A 22,856-nucleotide genomic window follows, 5' to 3' on the forward strand; every position below is an offset into this window, starting at 1 on the left:
ATTGTGGTAGGAGTAAAGGAAGAAAATAAGCCTATTCGGGTGAATTTTGGGCATATTCCATTAGTGTATTGCTCATTTGCATATTCAAATTCATTTTCCAAGAAACTTGTAATACAAAAAATGTTACATTTCATCGATACTTTCATTGTGTAAAGTTTCATTGTGATAGGAGTAAAGGGAAAAAATAGCCCCATTGGGGTGTATTGTTGTCAGCACTTTATACAGTAAATAATGATGCGAATTAAACATATTTCCCCAACTAGGATTTCTTAGAACTTTTAGTATGTTGTTCTAGACACCTCATAGAAATGATGTATGGTGAAAAACCTTCTGTGACAATTAGTCTATCGTAAAACACTATTTTGCCTGGACTAATAACACAGTTATCGCTCTGGGCTACAGCTAGTCTTATCGGAACCTACTTCTACTACCACCTCAAGCTGATTGTGGAAAAGAAAACTGAATTTGAGCTCACTGTGGGTCTTAACATTAGTGTAATAACTCACCTATCAGACGATGTAGCCCAAACTTACTTGTAATATTTAAGGTGATACAGGTCATGAGCATCTTTGCTCTTATTTGTGTAATAGCTTAGTTTCATTATGAATAAACTCAATGTTAGAGCAGGCTGAAATATAATAGAAAATAGAATTGAGTTGTGCAAGAATTTGGTTGATGGCCAACCTTTAACTGGCAACTTAGGAATGTTAGACACCAGTATTTTTCTTTCTCCCAAAAACCATGGAAACACCCAGATTTGGAAACAATGGTGTCTTGATACAACAGCTAGATCACAATGGATCATGTCACTGAGCAGAAATCTGCTAATACTTTAATGAAGATACGTATAGCAATGAACTCAGAGGCCTGCCCCTCAACATAACAGTACTTCAGTAAATAATCTGATTCTTTTCGTGTGACCTCCAACTCTGCAAGCAGCCTCTGCTTTTGCCTGCAGTCAGCTTGACTACAGCAACACACCAGGCAGCAGGTTTGGGAGCTTTTGTTCTGAGGTTTGCCAGAGGCCTATTTGTTTTGGCAATTTGTTCTAAAGTGCACAACAAAGTATAAATAATTTATAGTTACTTATAGTTTCTATGAGAGGCCAGGTTTTGAAATCCACTTTCTTTAATTTATAATTAGGCCTCTTTTCACAAACATGAATAACCTAAAGCCCAGCATTATTTTGAGTGCATTGAGATGCACCATCTCTATAAAAAAAAAAGAAAAAAGCTTGAGATTGATTGATTAAATCAGACAAAATTGGAGAAAACACCTGTTTCTATCAACCACAGTACACGTTGACAAAAACACCAACAATATAGTAATAACTTCTCAGAGGTTTGTTTTATTTTCTATTTGTGACTTTGTGAAAATATTGTATACAATGAACAAGCTTGATGGTTACAGTATGCATGTAATAGAATGAACCAGAGCCGGCATTTAATTTATCCTAAGACAAATAGCAGCTGGAGGAAAATTTCCCCTTCCAGGTGAAGAAGACTCCTTTGATTTTTGTCTTGCTTTTTTCTTCTCAGGGCCACTGATCTCTGTGAATCAAAGGTGTAATCAGCCAATGGAGACTTGGCATAACATGACAGCTTCAGCCAATGGAGAGTTGGAATAACATGACAACTCATACCAAGTAGATGGTGTGTCAAAGAAATTCATGCTGTTCAAAGCGGAATTAGGAGCTTGAGAAGGGCTGTTTGAATGAACTACTATCATACTATTATACAACTATCATAGACCCTCATCTTTTCTTTTCCACAACATACACTGTGTAATATGTGAAAAGTGGCATGCTGTGGTCTAACGTGCACTCACCTCAAATAACTACTTCTAGTATGTGTTTCTCACTAAGTTATATAATTTTTAAATGAGTGACAGCCTCAAAACATCACGATCTATCTCCTTGTTTAAACGTCATCTAAAGGAACAACTGCTAAACTCATATATATAATGTACATCCCGGGATCACAAACTGTATGTTAAGTGTATGTTGTGTTGTATGTAGTATGTTAAATGTATGTAAGTGTCATGTGCATGTAAATGTGTTTACAATGTGTGTCTAATGTATGTCTAATGTATGTAAATGGCTCCTACCACAAGCTTTAGTTAGCTTTCTCAGGAGACCAGTTCACACACCTTGTGACTATCAAGCCAACTATGATTTTTGTTGTGTGTGTGAATAAAGCGGGTGCATCGTGGGTGCATCGTGAAACTGAAATGTTGACTTGATGAGAAAAGGAAATGTACTCTTGAGCCAAGTAGGATACAATACACCCTGTTGCTGCTATGCAGTAATACTCTTGCCATTTGTTTTAACATGTAATTATGACTGTCAAATACATGCAGAGGAGCTCTCTGTCTACTTTTCTCAAGCTCTTAATTGTAGTGAAGATTTATGAGGGAGCACTTTTTATGTTCTCCTGGGGCTGCGTAAATAATAACTGAACCTGAAACTGAAATATAATTATCCCAGCTGATACAGAGCAATGCTATGACTCAATTGGACTTAAGTTTCTGGCCACATGATGAATGTTAGTGCAGCACTTACTCACTATTGCTTCTCCTGAGGGAAATACTGACCTCCTCAGCCGTTTAATGATCCACTATTCAGCAGCTACTGGCCAACTAACTAACACTCTATATACATTATACGATTCAGTAAAGTTATCCATTGGGCTAACTGTTGTGCCAAGAAGACCTAATATGCTGATTCAAGGACAACACTCATTTACACATTTGGACACACTTACTGAGAACTGATGCTGGGACTGAGATGGCCCCCTGTTATGAATGGATGGGCCAGGACTTTCCTTGCTGTAATCCTTTTCTTTGGATCCATTTGCAGCATTGCCCTCAACAACTCAACACTAGCTCTCTGACCATCAGCATCTGAGCTGTTCCCTTGGTGCAGGTCCATCTAGAATTTGATATTGGGTTCAGTAACAACATTTAGTCAAAAAAAAAAAAAAACTCAAGAAAATGTTCTATTTAATGGGCTCATCAGCAGATGTCATGTATTTGACAACCAACCGTTTCCAGGTCATCGAGAGATAAGAGTCGATGTCTCCTGGTTTCCACTGGCTTGATCCCTGTTTCAGTGTAATACTCCACTGGCATCTATAATAATACAAAATCTAGATATTTTAGACATACGATTTGGATAATAGAGGATTATTCACATTTGGCCCATATTGTCAAAGACAGTTTTCTGTACCTTGAATTTCCAGTAAGTGAACATACAGTATTTTTGACATCGGTGGTAAAACTGTGGTGTTTTAAATCCTTTATTCAAGAGTCTTTTAGGAGGTTCACCCAGGATGTCAATGATGAAACGCAGCTGGAAAAACAAAAATACTATGACTCTTTGGTTGCCATTGGACTATTGGACAAATAGCTGTATAATTGAGTACAGACATTCAAGATCCGCAGAGGATGAATTCTGCTAATGCTAGTGTCCTTTCACTTAGCACCACTAAGAAATCACGTTGGTGGTTTTGAGTGAAAGGCATGACAGTCAACTAAAGTGGCATGTTAGCATTGTTATTGTGAGTACATTAGCGTAAGAGTTCATACAAGGGCCTAGGGCACTGCACTGAAAGCATTGCATAATGGGCAGGAGTCGACAAGCCAACAGTTCGACACTTGTGTGGTAATGATGGCAGAACGACGTTCACAACTGCAAAGAGGGAGTGAATTTCACTCAAAGCAATTTAAAATATTTTGAGGCATTTTCAGATTATCGTCAGTAGATGGCAAAATTGTGCAACCTCAAGACAAAATTGTATACAAGGTCTGTAAGCTACAGGTCACGTAGCCCACCATACCAGCACTATCAACCAGAGGGGGTATCTGAAAAGCAAGTACCCAAATGAGCACCTATATGCATAGTTGTGCCTCTCAATGAACTGATTTATCCTCTTATGACTAAAATGAGCAACAATTGATATTTGAGCGCCATTATTTTGGCCAGTATCGAAAGTACTGGCCCATATACAGTTTCATAGCGGCCTAGGGCCACTGTCACTTTTCTTAGCATGGCTACACTCAGAGGAGCCTTGATATTGAAAGGTTACATACACCAAGAGCAGTATAGACACTAGGCACTAGTACTGACCACATCATATTCATGATTCCCTGGGAAAAGTGGAAAGCCAGCGAGCATCTCTGCCATGCTTGTTCCCAGTGACCAAATGTCAATGGCCTCAGTAAATTTGAGGCCAAAAAGGATTTCAGGAGACCTAAGATAGATTGACATAAAGATGAACAGAGGCTAACTGAGAAATTGTGGATATCACAGGCTGACAGTCTCACCTCTGCCAAAGCGCCTGAACACATTGGCCTGGTGCGGCTTCGAAAGTGTGAAGAGTGAGGCCAAAGTCAATGAGCCTCACCCTGAACGGTTGTCGCTGATGGTCCACCAGCATGATGTTATCCAGTTTCAAATCTGTATGGACCAGTCCAACACCATTCAGTGCATTTAATGCAGTTGCCACCTGCAAGTAAAGTCAGCCATATATGATGAAGGATGCCCCGGAGTACAAACCAACAGAGTTTTAAATTTCTCTCTTTCCATTTGGTTCTGTGTCCTTACATCTTTAATAATGGTCCTCAGGCCAATCAGAGGCAGAGGAGCCCATTTTCTATCGCGCATCAATTTTAAGAGGCTCATATCCAGAGATTCAAACACCATGAAGGTCCGGTCAATCCTGTGGAACCATTCATAGCATCTGACGATGTTCGACTTGACAGGGTCCAAACATCTCAGCTTCTCCAGTATGACTATCTGTGGTTAAATGACAAGATTTAAATAACTCTGTAGGTCTAAGTGAGACTGACTGTGATTTTTAGATACTTGCTCACCTCTCGTATTGGTTTGAACTGTGAATTTCGTTCCTTTAAGACCTTTACAGCTACGGTCTCCTCAGTGTCCAGTTTTAAACACTTGATGACTTGTCCATAGCTCCCCTGCCCCAAAACTTTGAGCATCTTATAGTTTTGTGAGATGGTACTGATCAGAGGAAAATAAGCCATTTCTGCAAAGAAAACTGAAACCAGCCTGTGACATTTAGCATCTTCACATAGTTTTTCAATGTTGGACATCATTTGATTATTTCCTGCCTCATGTCAATGTTTTTAATGGTATTTGAAACCCTCATCTTAATTATTTTAATTATGGATTGTGCAGAGCTTGTATATGTTGTAGCTGTAAATATTAGCATTTACATTTGAATTTCTTTGATATGTTAACCTGCAAATTTCAAGAGTTTTACTTAAGGATTAACAACATCTAAATTAACTGTCACTGACGAGAAAAGTCAGATAAATCATAGAGCTGTTACTTCTTTGATTTCATTTTCACATAATTCTGCCAACGTCACAATAAAAACATTATAAATCTGACTTCACTTTTCACTTTTGCTCACAATTCACAGATTCATTGAACTTCCCAAAACAATGCATTAAAAAAATCCAAAAACAGTCACTATACCTCTATTAGCAACAGAAGAGTGTCTCAAATTTAGTCATTAATTTGTCCAGTAGTTTACAGTAGAATGGTGCATTTCCACAGTAATGTAGAGCACACTGTAGAATATCTCTATGACGTCATAATGTATAGATTCCAATGGTAGAATTATAGATGATGTCTAATTACAGAACCAGTGCAAGAAGTATTCAGAACTTGAATAGTAGGCTACTGAAACCAGATTGTAAAAATACACCAATACAAGTAAAAGTCCTGCAGTTAGGATCTTACTTAAAGCAGAAGTAAGCGGAATGTTTGTGTTAATATAAGTCTTAAATAGTTATATCTTCCGACAGCAATCACTTACATAGAGTGTTTGGTCCGAAACACGGGTCTGTCAGTCACTCTGCTCTGCTGTAAGCCGAGGAGAAAACTTCTTCTATACTTCCTTGTATCCTACAACCTTTATCCAATGAGGAGAGAGAACGGCATGAAGGGCTGTGTGTGCAGCCAAGGGATGTGCGTGAATGTGGTGACGTAGGGACGAGGACCAATAGATCCATGACGAGGGCGGGGGCTGCTAACTCCATCGGCTGACAAGAAGTTAGCCAAAACGACCGGATCGCTTACTTCTGCTTTAAAGCTTGCAAGTATAATCAGGACAATGTAAAGTATTTTCCAATGTAGCCTACTCGATGTCGTTAGCCTACTTAAATGTTGCTACTTTTGTTGTAAATTAGGTTTTAGATAATAAAATGGCAGCAAACAACTTTTTTCTGTGTACCATTGATTGATTGATTGATTGATTGATTGATTGATTGATTGATTGATTGATTGATTGATTGATTGATTGATTTAAATCTTTATTTATTGCCGTAGGGAGATTCAGGGGTCCGAAATAGCAACAATTAAAAAAGGAGAGGCAGAAGACAATTGGTTAAAGAAAGGTAATTAGCTAATAAGTTTAATAAATAGATGAAAGGACAGCACGAGAAAGGCATACTGTAACCAACTTCTGAAGAAAGTATTAAAAAGTACTAAAGTGCCAAGTCTATTCCAAAAAAAGTGCCAAGTCCGTGTGCAGTGTCCTGAGTTTAAACAAGGCGAGCGGTGCAGTTCTCTGTGCAGGTCGGTACGGAGTGTCACTGGGCTAAATATGTAATCTAGTAGTAGTAATGATGTCCCAAGCAGAGAAAAGAGTCACACCCCTTCTGTGTGTTTTGTAGCGTTTATGTTATTTAGTTTGGTATGTGGTCTGGCAACATGTTAGTGGATTTGAGTCATGTTAATCTACTGGCCTTCCACAAATGAAATGGATCAGTGCAGCAGCACAGTGACTGGTGGGACATCAGACCTCTGTTGGCTCTGTCAGTGCCATTTGTGCACCAGCTAAAGTTGTAACCCAAGGCCCACTCCGACCCTGGAGACAATTATTGCATCTCATACTGTCTCCACTGAGTTCACAGCAGGTTCAGTTATGTTTTTGTGCTGCCAGGCTTTTGCCACCAGATGGCATTAAATACCTTTGAGTTAAGAGGAAAGCAATGTTGTGGGTACACGTTGTAATCCCCCATGCCATCGTACATATTTGGATAATCATAATAATTTATCATAAACCCTTGATATATTCTATTGTTAAGGTTAATCAGTAGAACAATAGACCAGTGGATGTCAAAGTGTTTCCAGCCTTTGGTTTTCCACTCCTGGGTGTCTCAGTATAATTGCATACAGGGAGATCAGCAGTATAGTGAAACAAAGGACACACTGATGATACATTGTTTCATCTGAACCGAATGAACAGATACATCACTTATTGAAGGAACTATTTGTGTGGAAACCATCGATGAGTATTTGAACATTTACATGTAGGACATAATGTTCCTGTTTGTCACTGCAGGAAAAAAATACATTTGGACATTGGGCAACTCTGCAGCAAAGTGGCTGTAGATGAATTGAAATGAAATGAAAAGTCTGCATTGGTGATACTTTTACTACATCACTGACATAAAGATGTTGTTCAGTCATTTTAACCTCCATGACCTCACCCTGTGTGTCAGATACCGAGTGGCTTTAAAATATATTCCCTCATTCAAAACAAAACAAAAAAAAACAACAAAAAAACAGATGCTCGCTGATCCTTATCTTTAATGTCTCCTTTTCATAAGATACTGGCAGATTAGTTAACTTCCTCTGTCAGATAACACGCAGATGACATTTCAAAAGAGTTATGATTGCATTGCACCCATCCATAAAGCAGAAAAGCAGATGGTCTTATGTTTCATTGTTTGTGCATTAATACAAAGTGCACTAAATAGGGAAGAGTAATAGAGAGAGCCTGCACTGTGAACGTGCGCTCAAAACCTCGGACGAGTTAAATTCTTTGCCATCTGTTCTTGTGCCAGTAAAAAAAAAATTAAAATATGTATTGTAGGTGGTTTATTTTAAATTAAGTCTTTTTTGCTTCCGTGAAACATGGGTTGTGATGCAGAAAAAAAACAATACATACAGTATATGAGACACCATTATTCAAATGTTCACATTGATGTACCAGCCTATAACACAACTAATGATGTGTTTCGTACACAGCTAATCCAACTCTGTAACACAAAGCCAAGATTTCAGTGTTAGCCGCTGTTTAACCTTAGATCATGATCCATACTGTGTTATCCATATGCCATCCATCTATTGGTTGCTAGTTATTACTGTGTTACAATAGTTTTGGCATCATATTTTGTCATTTAAACAGAGCTTTGTTCCAGCATTTAATAACTACAGTACATAAACCAGCAGGTGTGCAGACCTTTTCCTATGGCCTTGAAACAGAAGCTGGATATTCAAAAGGCCTGTTAAACAGCCAAAGGACAAAAAAAATTATATCTCTCTCCCTCCCCTGCAGTGAAGTGCAATGTGGACGTGATTGACAATACAAGCTGTAACGCCCACTCTCACCATACGCTCTCCTCATTGGTTGGAAAGTGGGAGCGACATTTGGGGCTCCCCCTCATCACAGAAACTCCCTTATTGTTTTATAAATTGTCAAATATAATAAAAATGTTTTCCACAAACCCCAAAACAGGTTTATTATGAATCCACTCACAACTTTCTCACTGATGAAATCTCAACAGTACAAATGACCCCACTCCCACCTGCAGATGTGGCTACATTACATCTGGCACAGCCAGACCAAGTCCAGCTCATGTGGTTATAATGTTGTGAGGGATTAAAAAGAGGAAAGTCGAGTTTCCGAGTCGCATTAGCTAACTCTTCCCTCCCTGCAGCTCATTTCTGTCGTCCATTGAAAGGAAAACGCTGGGCCATCCCCCCGGACGCGCGCCTGTGCTGTGGAGCTCCCCCTTGCTGCGTGCATCGTGATCTAGTGGATGCAGAGTCTTGCAGAGAACGCAGGGTCACCTTCTGTCACTGCAAGGGGAAATACTAAATTATTTGCAGCACAGGCTCTTGGGTAGTACTTGTGCACCTCGGCAGCAGCAGCATCAGTAGCAGCAGCAGCAGCAGCAGCAGCAGCAGCAGCATCTCTGGTAAGTGAGTGTGTGTGTGTGTCTCTGCTCCGTGTTGATGCCACATTGCTGCACTAGGGAAGATAAGCTGAGCATCCTTTTAGCAAAGGGCGACGCAGGGATAAAGGAATCTCGCATCGTTTGCCATCGCTTGGATAATGTGTTATCCCATCTCCGCCGTCATACCGACCAAGTACTACTGATTCACTAGCAATACTATAGCGATTTTGAATTATGCATGCGTCATTTTATATGGTGCACCGTTGTTTTGCATACGCCAAGGGTGAAGAGGACCATCTTGCATCATCTTGGATTACTATTTGCAGGCTTTTCTCGCATGTGAAATGTTATTATTGATCGATTTGGTGTGATTTTGCACGGTCTATGTAATGATACACTGACAGGATGATGCAGGGTGTTGTTGTCTTTTTTTTTTTTCTACAATGCATCCCGTGATGCCAGGATGAGCAAATTTGACCTCAGTGTCCAAACTGTATTAGCAATGCAGTGTGTTTATATGCAGATATATGAGCACAGAAACTGTCTGTGGTATCAAACACTGTTTCCATGTTAAGTAGCACTATAGGTGCTGAGAGGCGATTGCCATTTTATGTCCTTTTCCATGCGCCAAATGGGTAAACAAGACCAGGAGCGTGAAGTGCTTCGAGCAAAGATGTCGTAATTGTCCCTGTTTTCATTCCTGTGCTGTGTTTTAGCAGCACTAACACAGAGGACAGGTGACAGCAGCAGCTCTGCTCCCTGTCGGTGGATTTCTTGGTGAAATGGACGCGAAATGTAAATGAGAGCTCTCCGTTCTCTGACGTTATGTAATTGGTTGTCACAGCACAGCGATGAGCCATCTCTAGCGTCATTGTTTTTTTCTCCTCTCTCTCTCTCTCTCTCTCCCTCTGACCAACCAACAGAGGAGGAGCATCCTGTTTTCTACATGGGATTAGGTGCATGTGGTCTTTTAATCATTCATCAAATCTGCCCTCGAGCTGAAACGCATCCAGGCTCACAGCTGACTTTATGCGTTCAGAAGCAGAGATGTGGTTATGCTGTGATGATGATGATGATGATGATGGTGGTGGTGGTGGTGATGATGATGCGTTTAAGGGGGCTGGTTAACGGCAGCTGCTCGAGCCTTAAAAAAAAAAAAAAAAAAAAACATACAGTCGTCGTGTCTTAAACGCAAGCTGCTCCCAGTCACGCGACTGGTTAAATGGCTGCTGTGTTCGTGTGTGTGTGTTTTTTTAATGTGAAATCCTGTTGCTCTTCGTCTTCGCGATCACGGTGACGTGTGCAGAGGGCAGGTCGCTCGTGCTCTCCACACACGGCTTGTTTTGGAGCTGTCCGCGGTGCTGAATCCACTGTTTGCTGCCTGTCAGCGGACAAGGTGCCCCCACGAGAGGCTGACACGAGGCTGCAGTGAAGAGAGAGATGATGATACTGCCAGTGGAGGGGGGCAGAGATGATGGGTGTGTGGGGGGGCTAATCCAATTGTATTGCGGAAAGGGGAGTGAAAGAGTACCTGCTATTTATTAGCAAAGTCCTCACTCCTCACTGTGGAGTCTATCTATCTATCTATCTATCTATCTATCTATCTATCTATCTATCTATCTATCTATCTATCTATCTATCTATCTATCTATCTATCTAAAACTATGGAGCACCTGGACGCTGGCTTGAAATCCTTAAACTGTTTCTAATTGAAGACGATTTTGTGCAGCCAAAGGTTGAGTGTGTCTCTGTGTGCTTTTGCAGCATTTAATCTTCATGAAGTTCCCCTAAATAATAAGGCTTGAAGCCAAATATGTCTCCATAGATTTCTTACAGTGGAGTATTGGCAGAAGTATCATCATATTTACACTGGTATCAACATATTTCCAACATTGCTCTTGATTTCATTCTTTCAACCACACAGCATTGCTTCCATATATCCCCCATTGTAACCGGGCTGTGAGTCTGTATGTACATGTATGTATGTCCTTGAGACAAAGAGCTCTTAATTAAGTCACAAACTATTCATCCTTTTCCCTTTGAGACATGCTGTTTAATATCTAAAGCCACAGCAAGCCTGTGTGTCCTCTCTGACTTCCTGTAGAGCTTATCTGCACTACCGTTCATTTTGAGTTCCCATGCTTCACTTGTTTTGCTTTTGATTGTGGTGAGGCGGCATCTCCTTTGCTCAGGAGGTTTGTTTGTCAGGATTTAATTATGACTTACACTCATGCAACCACAGGCCCGACCTGTTGTTTTTTCCTTAACCATTAGTGGCATGAATGTTTAGGGAATGCAGCGATAGTGTATAGAAGTCTTACCCAAGGAAGTGAAAATAATATTCAGGTGGTTGGTTTTTAATCCACCTCCTCCTCAGTTTGGCTTCTTCTGGGCCATGTGCATAACAAGTGCCAACAGATTAACAGGAGCGTGAGATCTGTGGGACGCATTGAGTGCAACCTATTGTCATTTGATTGTTTGTTCTTCTATTTAATATGAGATGTCTAAAATAGGTGCAGTGCAGAAGGCCGTGATGAATTAACGATAAAACCGATCACATTAAATGGGAATTACATCTATAATTCATTTAGCTCAAGGCCACAGCAGTCATTTGTTTTCAGATGCTTCTTTTGGTCGGACATTTAGGTTCACGTTTCATTAAATCTTCGTACAGTGCGTAAAGATAAAATGAGAGCTAATAGAGGAAATGGTGCAGAATGAGCAAAACACTTTATAAGATCCATTCAACCCAAAGCAGGTTTTTGGTTCAACCTGATTCTGTCACACAGATCACACAATGTGTTTTCTCATGTTTGTGACCTGTGTGTTGTTGTTGTTGTTAGCTGTTTGTGGGTGGTCTTCAGACGTCATGTGTGAGGGAGTGAGGACAATGTGTGAAATAGTGAGGTTGTTGTTTTTTTCTTTTCTTTAAGGTGCTCGCTGATGAAAGAGTTAACGGCTGCTGCTCCTCTGGTAAAAGAGGAGATAGTGGTGTCTGACAAGGTGTGAAAAAAGAGGCAATGTAAAAGCGGAGAGTCTGAAGGGCAGCCGGAGCGTCTCATTTCTCTCAGTGCAGAGGAGAACACACACACGGGGGAAGACTCTATCCTTGGCAGAAGATTTATGACATTGGAGATTGTCAAAAGCATCTACGCTGCCTTTCACTCTGCACAAAGAATCTCATTTAGGTTTCAAACCTGTGTATTTGTTTCCATGAATTTACACTAAAAAGCTGACAAGAAAAACAAAGATGTTATTAATATTCTATTTATGAAATATTTATGGAGTAAGAGATAGAGTGTGTTTAACATTTATAAGGGAATGAGGCACTGGTGTGTTTCTCTTTGTCAAACTGTATGAATGAGGTAGGTTGATGCTGCTGCCTGGTGCTTTTTCGTGCTGTGTCACCACAACATGTCAGTGTTTGCCTGTTCTGAATCATCATCATCATCATGTGACTGTAGCTCAAGACCTGAGGCAGAGCGCTGTGGCCCCAATGCAGTGTGATCTTTGGGAACCCGACTGAAAATGGAGTCCCGGCGAGCAGCTGAATGGTGCACCTGGGGTTTGGATCAATCAGATGTGAACGGTTAAGCATCGTTCCCCCGCTGGATTTTGTGTCTGCGTTGTCGGGTGACAGCTGGTTGTACCTGTGAATGCAGCAGTTTCAGGTCATTGGTTTGAACACTAGAGGGTGTGTTCCTCATGGGCATATACACAGAGAGAGGCAAGACAGACACAGAGCTGGCCGTGCTCTGGTGACTGTTTGACTTGATGAACTGTTTTATATCAAAACAGATCATCATGTTCATGCATGTTGCTGGGGCAGGAGCCAACCATTACTTTCACTGTTGATTAGACTGTATATTATGTTTTTGATGAATCGCTGGTCTTCAAAATGTCAATTATAATAACTAATACATAATACTAGTAACTACTACTACTAATAATATTTTAAATCCCCAAATATTCAGTTCACTGTTAAATAAGATAATGAAAACAAACTCATATTCACATTGGAAAAGCTGAAACCAAAGAGTTCTGGGCCCTTTTCATTTTTTTTTTTTTTTTTTTAAAGGAAGATCTACTCAGGTATAAAATTGCTGCTGATTAATTTTCTGTTACATGACTAATCAATTAATCTGTGACTGCTGAGAGCCGTTAAATGATTAGTAATCCGTGCTTGGATTTCTCCCCCAGAATATCTCAATACCCTTCAGATACTTATGAACAGTCATGGGCGAAAAACACCAAAAGCATAAACTGACCATGACTCAGCATTTATAAAATGACTTTGTGCCAGGCTCAGTTGGACGGTTCCCGTTGTCCGGGATCCCATTTTAACCATCAGATGGTGCCCAGTTGCCCACATCCCAGGTTGTGTCGGTGGGCTGCTTCATCATGATTCTGCATGAAAGTCAGTCGGTCACCCTCACATTATCAGAGCTATTTATCTGCTGCAGAGGAGCCTTTCACACATACATACATACATACATACATACATAAATACATACATACATACACCGGGGAAAGGGGCTGAAAACATACATTTTAAGATGAATGATGCTGATTACAGTTTCATTAATGTGAATAGTCAGTGTGTATGGACAGGACAAGATGGCTGTTTGATGACATGAGTGTGATGCTGGAGCAGGAGCTGAATTATTGTCACCACTGAAGCATTTTTTAATTATTAATCGGGTTGTGTTGTTGTTGGTAAATGACAACAATCCATATTTGTCTCAGGTTTCTGTCAACCAATTAATCAACCACTTGTTCTTCCAGCAGACGAAGCTTTAGTCCATGTAACTACAGATTTTTACATTGAGTTTCTGTTCTTGTCCCTTTTCCTGTTAATATTATGTAAATTCAACATTTAAAACCCACCGACAGTGGATGGAATTATTCATACAGAGAAAGAGCACAGTGATCCGTCGAATGATCCCAGCACAGGTGCACATAAACATGTGGGGATTTAAACACAGCTGGTTTAACTAAAATATTAATGTAAGAAAAAGGTGTAGGATTTCTCTCTTTTTGCCTTTTAAAATTTCATAAAGTTTAAACCAGAATATATGATGAGTTCATTCATTCACAGATATAGTTTAAAAATAGATTTCTGAGGTTTGTTATCTGTAATGTTGCTGAGACTGGGACAGAATTGTTCATTATGGTGATGTTGTATTGGAGTACTGCTGTTAAAAGTTTAGGTCTGTCGTGGGTGAGGAGTTGTTTTGCATCTTGTTTTGGTTGTGTCTGGTCAAGATGTGATGTGTGTTAGTGACGAGTTTTCACTTTTAAAAAAAATGAATGCTGGTTTTGTACATCCTCTTTTGCAACAAGCAGCTTCCCAACTGCTCATTAGTGTGTATCATTTTGTCTGCCACCACATGTTGTTCAAAAATTTTAAGTAATAACTTAGAGTTCACACCAAAATGATTGTCATTGCATTTAGACCATTCTGTGCATAATCATCTCTTATTGCATAATCAAGTATAATCATATAATCAAGTTCATAACTTGACTCTGGTTTATTTTAACATTGACTGGTTTATTAATCTGCCTACATTAATTCTGCCCACCAGCTGGTGTTTTTACTGTTCTGCTATAAAGAGACTGAGAAGGCTGAATTTATGAAATAGATTGCTCTTCCCACAGTGTCGGTGTTTGCTAATCTCCCTTTGATTGTGACTGTTCAAAATGAAATTCAACTAATCTCTTAATATCTTTGCCTCTGTAATGGTAATTGGTGTTTTGACACCTTGTTTCAAGCGTGTTGGACCCATTTCCATTCAAGAGTAATTTAGCAGTGCTTAACTGTTATTCGATGCCAAAAAGGACTCATCCCCTCCCTCTCTGTCTCTCCCCCCCACAGGTGATCTCCTGCAGGGGACCAACAGCTCTCTGTAAGGTTTATGGAAACCTGACCTCCCATTGGTGGAGAAGGTGAGTTGACCCTGTTTTTTCCGCCTGTCCTTAAAAATCTCCACATTTCCTTTGATCTTCGCTTAGTGTGACATTGCACGGGTTTTCCAGAGGGACGACACTCCTTTAAGGACCTTTTGTATAATGTATAGTGCTAAACACACCACTTGAGGTAATTAATAGCTCTTGGTCAGTGCTGTTAATAATTCACGAGGGGTCGATGGGCTAATTATAGGAGGGGTCAAGTTTGTTGCTGAATTTGAGATCTTTATTTTGCATTGTTCTATATGTCGTCTACTTTGTGCAACATAACATATAGGGTTACAGTGCAACTGTAGGGTTGCATTTCAGCTTTTTAGCCTCTCCATTTGATCCTATCCACCAATCTGTAGCCTCCAGGGAGGCAGCAACATTTTGTCTCGTTTAATATTCTTCCTACTTTTTGTTGTTAGAGGAGATTATCTGAGAATTTACTTTTAAGAGTAGCTGCAGCTGTCTCACAGGGAAGCATGATATGTCAGGGGAGGGGTACTTATTGATTTCCGTGTTTGATATCTTTGTTTTTGTGTGCATTATGACAGAACCTCGCTGCAGCCGGGAGCTTAAGCAGCTGTCTGATGAGCACACACACGCACACACACACACACACACACTGTTGTTTGTATGTGATAGAGGGCTCATCAGAACACGGTGGCCCAGTTCACTTAGGCTTCTCCAGGGATGCTGTGCAATTTGGACGGGGAGAGGAAGCTGGGTCAGAGCGAAGTTGTCTGGTTTTACTAAACAGAGGATGCTTTGAGGTTTAACAAGACAACACAGAGGCACACTGCCACAAAGAATAATATCGGCATTAGCATTACTGTACCTGTTAGTCTAACCTGGACATGATATTGTGTTTTACGGTCTGGCATCTGAACCACATCACCTTTCTCAACAGATCGACTATCACTATGTTGTGTCTTTGATTGGATTTGTAAATATTACTGGTTTTTCAAGACTTTAGATAATCGGAGAATCAGACCAGGGCGTTTTTTTAGTTTTCAAATATGTAATTCTGTGCAAACATGTACTTACAACTCACATTTCTATAATAAATGTACACTTTAATTAATCAGGAAGTGAAACTGACTATTTATGAGAACTGGCTGTGGCAATAAGAGTGTCTTTTGGAAATGCACAAACATAAGGATTAGAAAACACACTAAGTAAAATAATTACACAAATTATATTATATTCTTTCTATGTTAAATATATGGACCAATGAACAGCTGTGGTAGGTCAAAACTAAACAAGAATCATATCTATGGACTAAAACAGAGGAAGTCTTGTCAGAATGAACAGTTGCTGCAGCTAACGTAGGAAATAAATAAGAACTCAGCCTCTTAAAAAATGCAAAGTAGGATGGTGATAATCTAATTTCCTAAAGTCAGATTTAGAGTTGATCGCCATTTCGTCCTGGTGCCAGCTGAAGAGGAAGCCTAAGCTCACTTGCTTGTGCTTTCAGGATGCTTAGCCAATACTTCCACAGAAACATTTTGCACCCATACTTGTTTATTTTTTCTCCTTTAACAAGCACAGGCACTTGTCTGGCTCTTGGTTAGGTATACCCATCCATCACCCTGCAAGCCAAACTGGCAACGACAGTTCATCAAGTCTGCTTTAAATAAATATGACAGGTATGTGCCAACTCAAACTATGATATAGGGGGAAAAAAAGAAAGCTACACAGACTCTTTTTAATGGGCCCTTGCCTGCTATACTTTTAGTGGGTCAAAAATCCGACCAGGCAGATTTGCTTTCAGGTCAGATTGCTTGTTTGCCGTACGTTGAACAAGCCCTGGTTTTGTTGGATTTTTGCAACTCAGGTCTGATTTGATTCTCAGGTCTTTGGTCTCCAGCTCTTTCACTTCGCTACAAGGTGGAATCAGTCACTCACTCTTCCTAAATGGCCTCTAGGTATTAGAGGTGTGTATAAATAGGGATGTAAGGTGATTACTGTCTGGACGTGCACTCGACGTGTCTCTGGGCAAATTGGTGTTGTTGTATTCTCCTGTGAGTTTTCTGCCATAATAATCACACAAGTCACATGCTCATTACAATGACACCATATATATGACAAAATAGCATTTTAGTCCTCCTTTAATTTAACCTATTAGCAGCATTGTCAGCGACATAGCTTATGCTGATTACCAGTAGCCTATTAAGCAACATGAGGTTCTCCATTCATAGAAACATTAAGCTGTGCTTTAATTGTGACTCTATTGATGGTAATGCAGGTTTGACATTCATGGTCTCCAGGAGCTAAATCATAATGACTATAGTGACCTTTAGCAGTGCACCACCACAGGATTCACCTTTTAAGTTTTCAGTAAGATTTTCTCATCAGCATTTATTATCATTAATTAATACTGAGTGTCTGACTTTCTCTCCTGCCATCATCATTTACCTAAAGCAAACCAACACGGTAGCTAAATAGTATAAACCAGGCTTATTAGCATGTTGCCATTGTGAGGATGTGAGGATGTTAGCATTTAGCTCAAAACATCACTGTGGATTACAGTAGTAGAGGCTCAGAGGGATTTCTTTTTTCATCTTTGTTTTCAGGATCAAAATACAAAGTGAATGCAGCTGATCTGTAAGACTTTTATTTTTGCTGTGTAAGTAAGAGGAGAGGAGCGTTATCCTCTAAACATGCAAAGAAAGACAAAGATATTTTTATCAACAGTGAACATTCAGTTTGCCATTGAAACCATCATGTTCAGTGACATGTGTAACATGTCCTCTAGAAGGGGAACTAGATGAGGTGACTAACTGTTGATGGGTGATAACATTTAATTTTAAATAATAATAGACTGACAGATGACAGATTTTGTTTTATAGGCTGTGTGTTTTCATGTATGTGATGTAGGCTACATGTCTCATTAGCTAGAATAAAGTGAGGCACAGTCACCCTCTCTGTAACTCCACCTCCCACTCCATTTCTCGAAAATTCACACAGAGAGATACACACACACACACACACACACACACACATAGGCGATGCATTTGAAGGCAGCCCATCAGTATTCAGCGCAGCATCAGGCAGCTAAACGTTAAGGGGGCAGAAAGCTGGTGTGTTTGAAGAGCAACATTCCCAGATTGACTACAGCCTTGCTGCTTCGCTCCCTCCCTCCCTCTGCTCCTCACTCTCTGTGGACGTCAGGAAAAACTGGACTGGAACCATGCAGGGCCACCATTGTCTGCTCCATCTCACAGCAGCTGCTGCATATCTGCAGTTCATTCCTTCATCACCACCCCATCACAATATGTCTGTCTCCCCCTCCTCTGCTCTCCTCTACCTCTCCTGCCCATCTCTCTCTCTCTCTCTCTCTCTCTCTCTGCCCTCCCCCTGCCGTTTTTTTTCCCCCCGTCTTCACCACACTGTCACCAGGAGGCTTGTGGCAAGAGGCTTGATAGTTACATAACCACTGCAGCAGCGCTCGGGACACTGTGTTAAATCACAACTCAGTCGCAAGTGTGTGTGTGTGTGTGTTCAATAATACTGCCTATTGTGATATTTCTGTTTCTGCTTGGCAGCCAGTTTTGGGGCGGGATCTAGGAGGCCTCCATTCAATAGTCTCTTCCTGTCTCTCACTCCATCCGGCTGTCTGCGATCTCTCACTGTTCATCTGCTCTGAGAGAGGGATGTTTGGTTTATATCCTCACAAAGTCTCTGGCATTCAAGGTTGAGCCAGATACCAGCACCAACTTTTATATTACAGTTGAAATTTATCTTATTTTAAATTGGCTTTTGATAAAATCCTTTTGAATTCTGAGTGAATGACAATCTACAGCCATGCAAGCGGCTCCACAAGTCCACTTTGGCACTGCGAGGTCACAAGATAAATGCTAATGGCAGCATACTAACATGCTCACAATAATAATCATGCTTAACTTAAGCCGGTAACATGTTTACCTTGTTCACCATCTTGGTTTAATGAGTTAACATGCTGATTTACTAAGTGGCATCTGAGGATCTGGACCAGATTTTATACCAGTCAAACGTTGACATGTTTCAAACTAAACTTAACTAGTTTTGCACGTGTTTGGTTATAACAAGGGAAATTGATGTATTGAAATGATGATGGTGCTAGAGGAGAGAGTGAGAGAGAGAGAGGAGATGAGCAAAGAGCCATGAGTCAGACTGAAACACAGGGCTGCTGCAGGAAGGACTGAGTCTAAGTGGTAGCCTACGTGCTCCACCAGATGAGCCATCCATCCATCCATTGTCTGCACCGTCAAGGTGGCGGCTACACCTGGGCAGGTCGCCAGCAGTGACTGGCAGTATGGGCAAATGCCACAATGGCGGCCGGCCAGGCGAAGACGTGACCACGGTGGCCGCGCTGATGTGGCCGCAAAAAAACAAAAATAAAAGTCGGTCGGGGTCAGATGGTTGATGGCCAGCCAACTCTGAAAGACACAATCACATCAACATCATAAGTGGCCTATATAGCTCACTGGGTAGAGCAGCTCTTTTTGTAATCACAAACCTTGTTCCAGTCTGGGTTCAAATCTTTAAATCAGTGAGCAAAGCATTTTCTTTTCTCATCATCATTATGATCACTGCTGTGTGTGTGTTTGTGTAAAGTCTGGCCTCTCTCTGTCAAAAATGTCAGGGCCTCTTTTTGGTGCCAGTCCGCCACAGGTCGCCAGTCTAACATAAGGCCGACATGTAGAGACAAACAACCTCATTCATTCACATTCACAACTACTGTCTGCAACTGAGAGTTTCCAATCCACCTACGGTGCTTTGCATGTTTTTTGGACTGTGGGAGGAAGCTGGAGAACCCACACAGCCACAGGGAGAACATGCAAACTCCACCCAGAGGCGGCAGTGCAAACCACTGCAACCACTGTGCCTCCCCCTGATGAGCCAGACCACCCCCAAATGTATTTAATAATTTCTACAAAGCTCAAGTTAAGCTCTTCGTCATGCAGCAGTGCCAACAGTTGTGTCTTTATTTTTTCTCACAGCAGGGTGCCACAGGATTTGTCTGAATTCTGCATTTTTCTTCACTTTGCCTTGCATCACTGTCTTTTAGTGATGAAACATATGTTTTACATTTTGCCTTTGCTGATAGTAATTTGTTTTCTTGCTTTCATTAAGCAAGGAAAGTTTCTCGTTTTGTGAGTTGGATGAGCCAAACTTCTAAACTCTGAGCGGAGACAGGGTAAATACGACTTTCACCTCTGGCTCCCTGGGCGCCTTCTACTGTACAACGCTGCTCTTAGATGATAAATGTGTCTCTTTTTTCTGGGCGATGTGAACCCTTCCTGGGCCTGACTGAAGCAGACACCACTCATTGGGCTCTGCTCTTTGCTTCTGACAGCTGTTTTGAAAATGTCAGATTCCTCTTCTATAGTGAAAATGCTGCAGGTTGTGTCGACACGGTGCCTCCTTTGTAGTAACATTGTGCACACAGGTGTAAAAGACAGTGAGTCATGTCAAAATATGAACCACGCTCCGGTGGTAGATGTTTTTCAGCCTCTTGCTGCTATAGTTTAAGCAGGTATGAATACCATTTAATAACTCTAGCGTTGTTGCAATATTGAGAGACTGCTGAGGTTTAAATAAGGTTGAATAGTCTAAATAACAGACGCAAGTGGAGGGGAAGTGAAGACAGGAGAAAAACTGTGTAATATAAACTGCCAAGTTCAATCAGCCTGAGTCTCAGGAGCATCACAAGGTTAATAAGTAAGAGTCACTTTAGTTTAGGTTTTATATTATTTCAGTTTATCCTGCATGGATTGACTTCTATTTGTTCATATATGTAATGATAATGAATTAAGTGGTGCCCTGTCAACCCCACACTGTGCTTCCTCCGTCTCACACTATAAAGAAGGAGGGTCATTAAAGGTTAAGTCCATTATAATAGCATTGTACTATAGTCAATGTTATGATCCAGTCCAGTTGCCTTCGATTCAGTACTTACTATTAGTGTTATAACATATTTATAGTTTATTGTGGTATTTACCCTGACAATCTTTCCTCTGGTACTAGATTTGTCTTCATCTTCATCTTCATTTTCTTCTCTGTGGTTCAGCAGATTACAGACTCAGAGACTTAAACTGAAAACATCTGCATTGGATACTATAACATGAAACACAAGGGGAGATCCTCTTCATTAACAGGATGACCGTGTTTTGCTCTATTGTATTTTTGGTAAACACTTCATAATAAGCACACACTATTAAGCATTAGTCAAGCTTTTATAAATACTGAATTCTTCAGTTATAACGCATGAATACTCATTAGTATGAAGTTTATAAATACAGTTAGTGCTTATCAATGATGAGTAAAACATTTTTAACTGTGTTTATAAACTAGATACTAATGAGTATTCTTGTGTTTTAAATGATGAATTCAGTATTGAATGTTTAACTAGTGCTTAATAGTGTGTACTTATTATAAGCGTTACCGTATTTTTTAACATATTGTACATTCAGTTGTTTGTTAGTAATCATATCCTGGTGATAATGAGCTTCAGTTTTTCATTGAATGTGTTTTAATTCTATTCTAATAATTACTCTTATTCTTATTTGTCAGTATAAGTCAGTGTCGGCCCATTACCTCATCTCTCCCGTGGCTCTGGATAGTGCTCATATATCAAACTAGACAGTGGAGAGTGAAGCAGTGTGTTAACAGTTTGAAGGGCTGTCATGTGACAGGCAGTGTGGTGTGTCAGCATTCACTCTGACCCCTGCCAGCTCCACATGTCCTGTGGCTGATCATGACCTCTGACCTCCCTGTGGCGATGGCAAAAGAGGAAGAGAATGTTTTTTTTCCTCATAGAGAAGTCAATGACATGTAGTATCACTTAATGATACTGGTGTCTCTTTCTGTTATTTACATCCCCAGTAATAATGTGTGTAATTGTGTGTGTGTGTTTTTTCCTGGGAGCTGAGCAATAACACACCTGGCTGACTCACACAGCTACACAAAACAGATATTGATTAGAAATGCCCCCACTCACCCCTCAACCACTCACTCACCCACCCACTCACCCACCATGGGAACAAACAGTGATGCAGGAATTTGATTCTTGTGCAGCAACATAACTCAGAGGACCTCCGGAGGCCTTCGTGATCAGATAGCTGAGTCATCCTGCACTTGGGTGTTTGAAATTATGACGCACACACACACGCACAGTGCTCGTCTCCTCGTGCAAACGCTTGTCTGCTGCATCATAACATCTGGCAGGTGCAGTCAGGTACTAGACTCATTGGAAATCTGAATGAAACATGTGTTGAATCAGTAACTCATTATGAGGAGATACTTTATACTTTTACAGAATATCTGATGAGGTTGATGCAAGACGGATTAAAGGCGACATCTTTGTACTCAAGGTTATAAGAGTCAGATCTCAGTGAGATTGTGTAGCTCATGGTGAAGATGGGCTCATGCTCATTAGTTTGTGTATGACAGACAGTTAGTCCCTCACTGTTTGAACACTGTAATGCTTTAGCCTGATTAGCAGCTTATGGAGGGCAGTTTTAGGGGCTCAAATATCTCTATTAGACCAACTTTTGGATGGATTGCATGAAACTCTCTAAAGATTGTTTCTCTAGAGGATGAATCCTTGATGACTTTGTTCCTCAGCTGGTCATTAATATTGACTAATTCAGTGAAGCATCTTTACATCTACATGACAAGTGCTCCCAGACACTTAATGCAACAACTATTGGATTGATTGTCATAAATTTTGTTTAATTCATTCAAGTCACTGCTGAGACTGAATTGTATAATCTTTGTTGATCTTTTGACTTTTCATCTAGTATTTCTGTCAGTTTGTGTTGCAAGGTGCAGACTGTTTCACACAAACTGCAAACATTAGAATGCTAATATGCTAAACTAATATGGTGAATATGGTAAAAAGCTACTAAATACTAACATCAACA

General features: G+C 40.4%; 2 protein-coding genes across 3 annotated transcripts in view; one reads left to right on the plus strand and one right to left on the minus strand.

Moving 5' to 3' along the window:
• Positions 1 to 1,422: 1,422 nt before the first annotated feature.
• Positions 1,423 to 5,604, minus strand: LOC146984896 (homeodomain-interacting protein kinase 1-like). Its single transcript, XM_085783134.1, has 9 exons — positions 5,501 to 5,604; positions 4,873 to 5,057; positions 4,604 to 4,795; positions 4,324 to 4,505; positions 4,127 to 4,250; positions 3,227 to 3,349; positions 3,043 to 3,129; positions 2,763 to 2,929; positions 1,423 to 1,550 (listed from the first exon to the last, which is right to left on the minus strand). Exons 2-9 carry the CDS (start codon positions 5,041 to 5,043, stop codon positions 1,535 to 1,537), a joined length of 1,062 nt encoding a protein of 353 aa, XP_085639260.1. The 5' UTR covers positions 5,044 to 5,057; positions 5,501 to 5,604; the 3' UTR covers positions 1,423 to 1,534.
• A 3,168-nt stretch (positions 5,605 to 8,772) lies between these two features.
• pacsin1a (protein kinase C and casein kinase substrate in neurons 1a) overlaps positions 8,773 to 22,856 on the plus strand; it is a 35,279-nt gene continuing 21,195 nt past the window's right edge. Inside the window, exons 1-2 of one of the 2 annotated variants that reach the window (XM_085782485.1) lie at positions 8,773 to 9,015; positions 14,870 to 14,940. The gene's annotated coding sequence lies outside the window, so the exon portion shown is untranslated. Of the gene's footprint in view, positions 9,016 to 9,038; positions 9,188 to 14,869; positions 14,941 to 22,856 lie in introns of those variants that run through there. The other variant, XM_085782487.1, reaches the window with a different exon arrangement.

The sequence above is a fragment of the Trachurus japonicus genome, chromosome 7, assembly GCF_045865225.1.
Source record: "Trachurus japonicus isolate A0001 chromosome 7, Traja_1.0".
Lineage (NCBI taxonomy): Eukaryota > Metazoa > Chordata > Actinopteri > Carangiformes > Carangidae > Trachurus > Trachurus japonicus.

Bases quoted from the DNA above. Each gene is read 5' to 3' on its own strand.
- LOC146984896 (XM_085783134.1), bottom strand. From the start codon at position 5,043: ATGGCTTATTTTCCTCTGATCAGTACCATCTCACAAAACTATAAGATG. The intron at 4,506-4,603 runs GTAAGGACACAG...CTTTACTTGCAG, and splicing joins TGAGGACCATTATTAAAGAT to GTGGCAACTGCATTAAATGC. The intron at 2,930-3,042 runs GTTGGTTGTCAA...ATCAAATTCTAG, and splicing joins CTCTCGATGACCTGGAAACG to ATGGACCTGCACCAAGGGAA.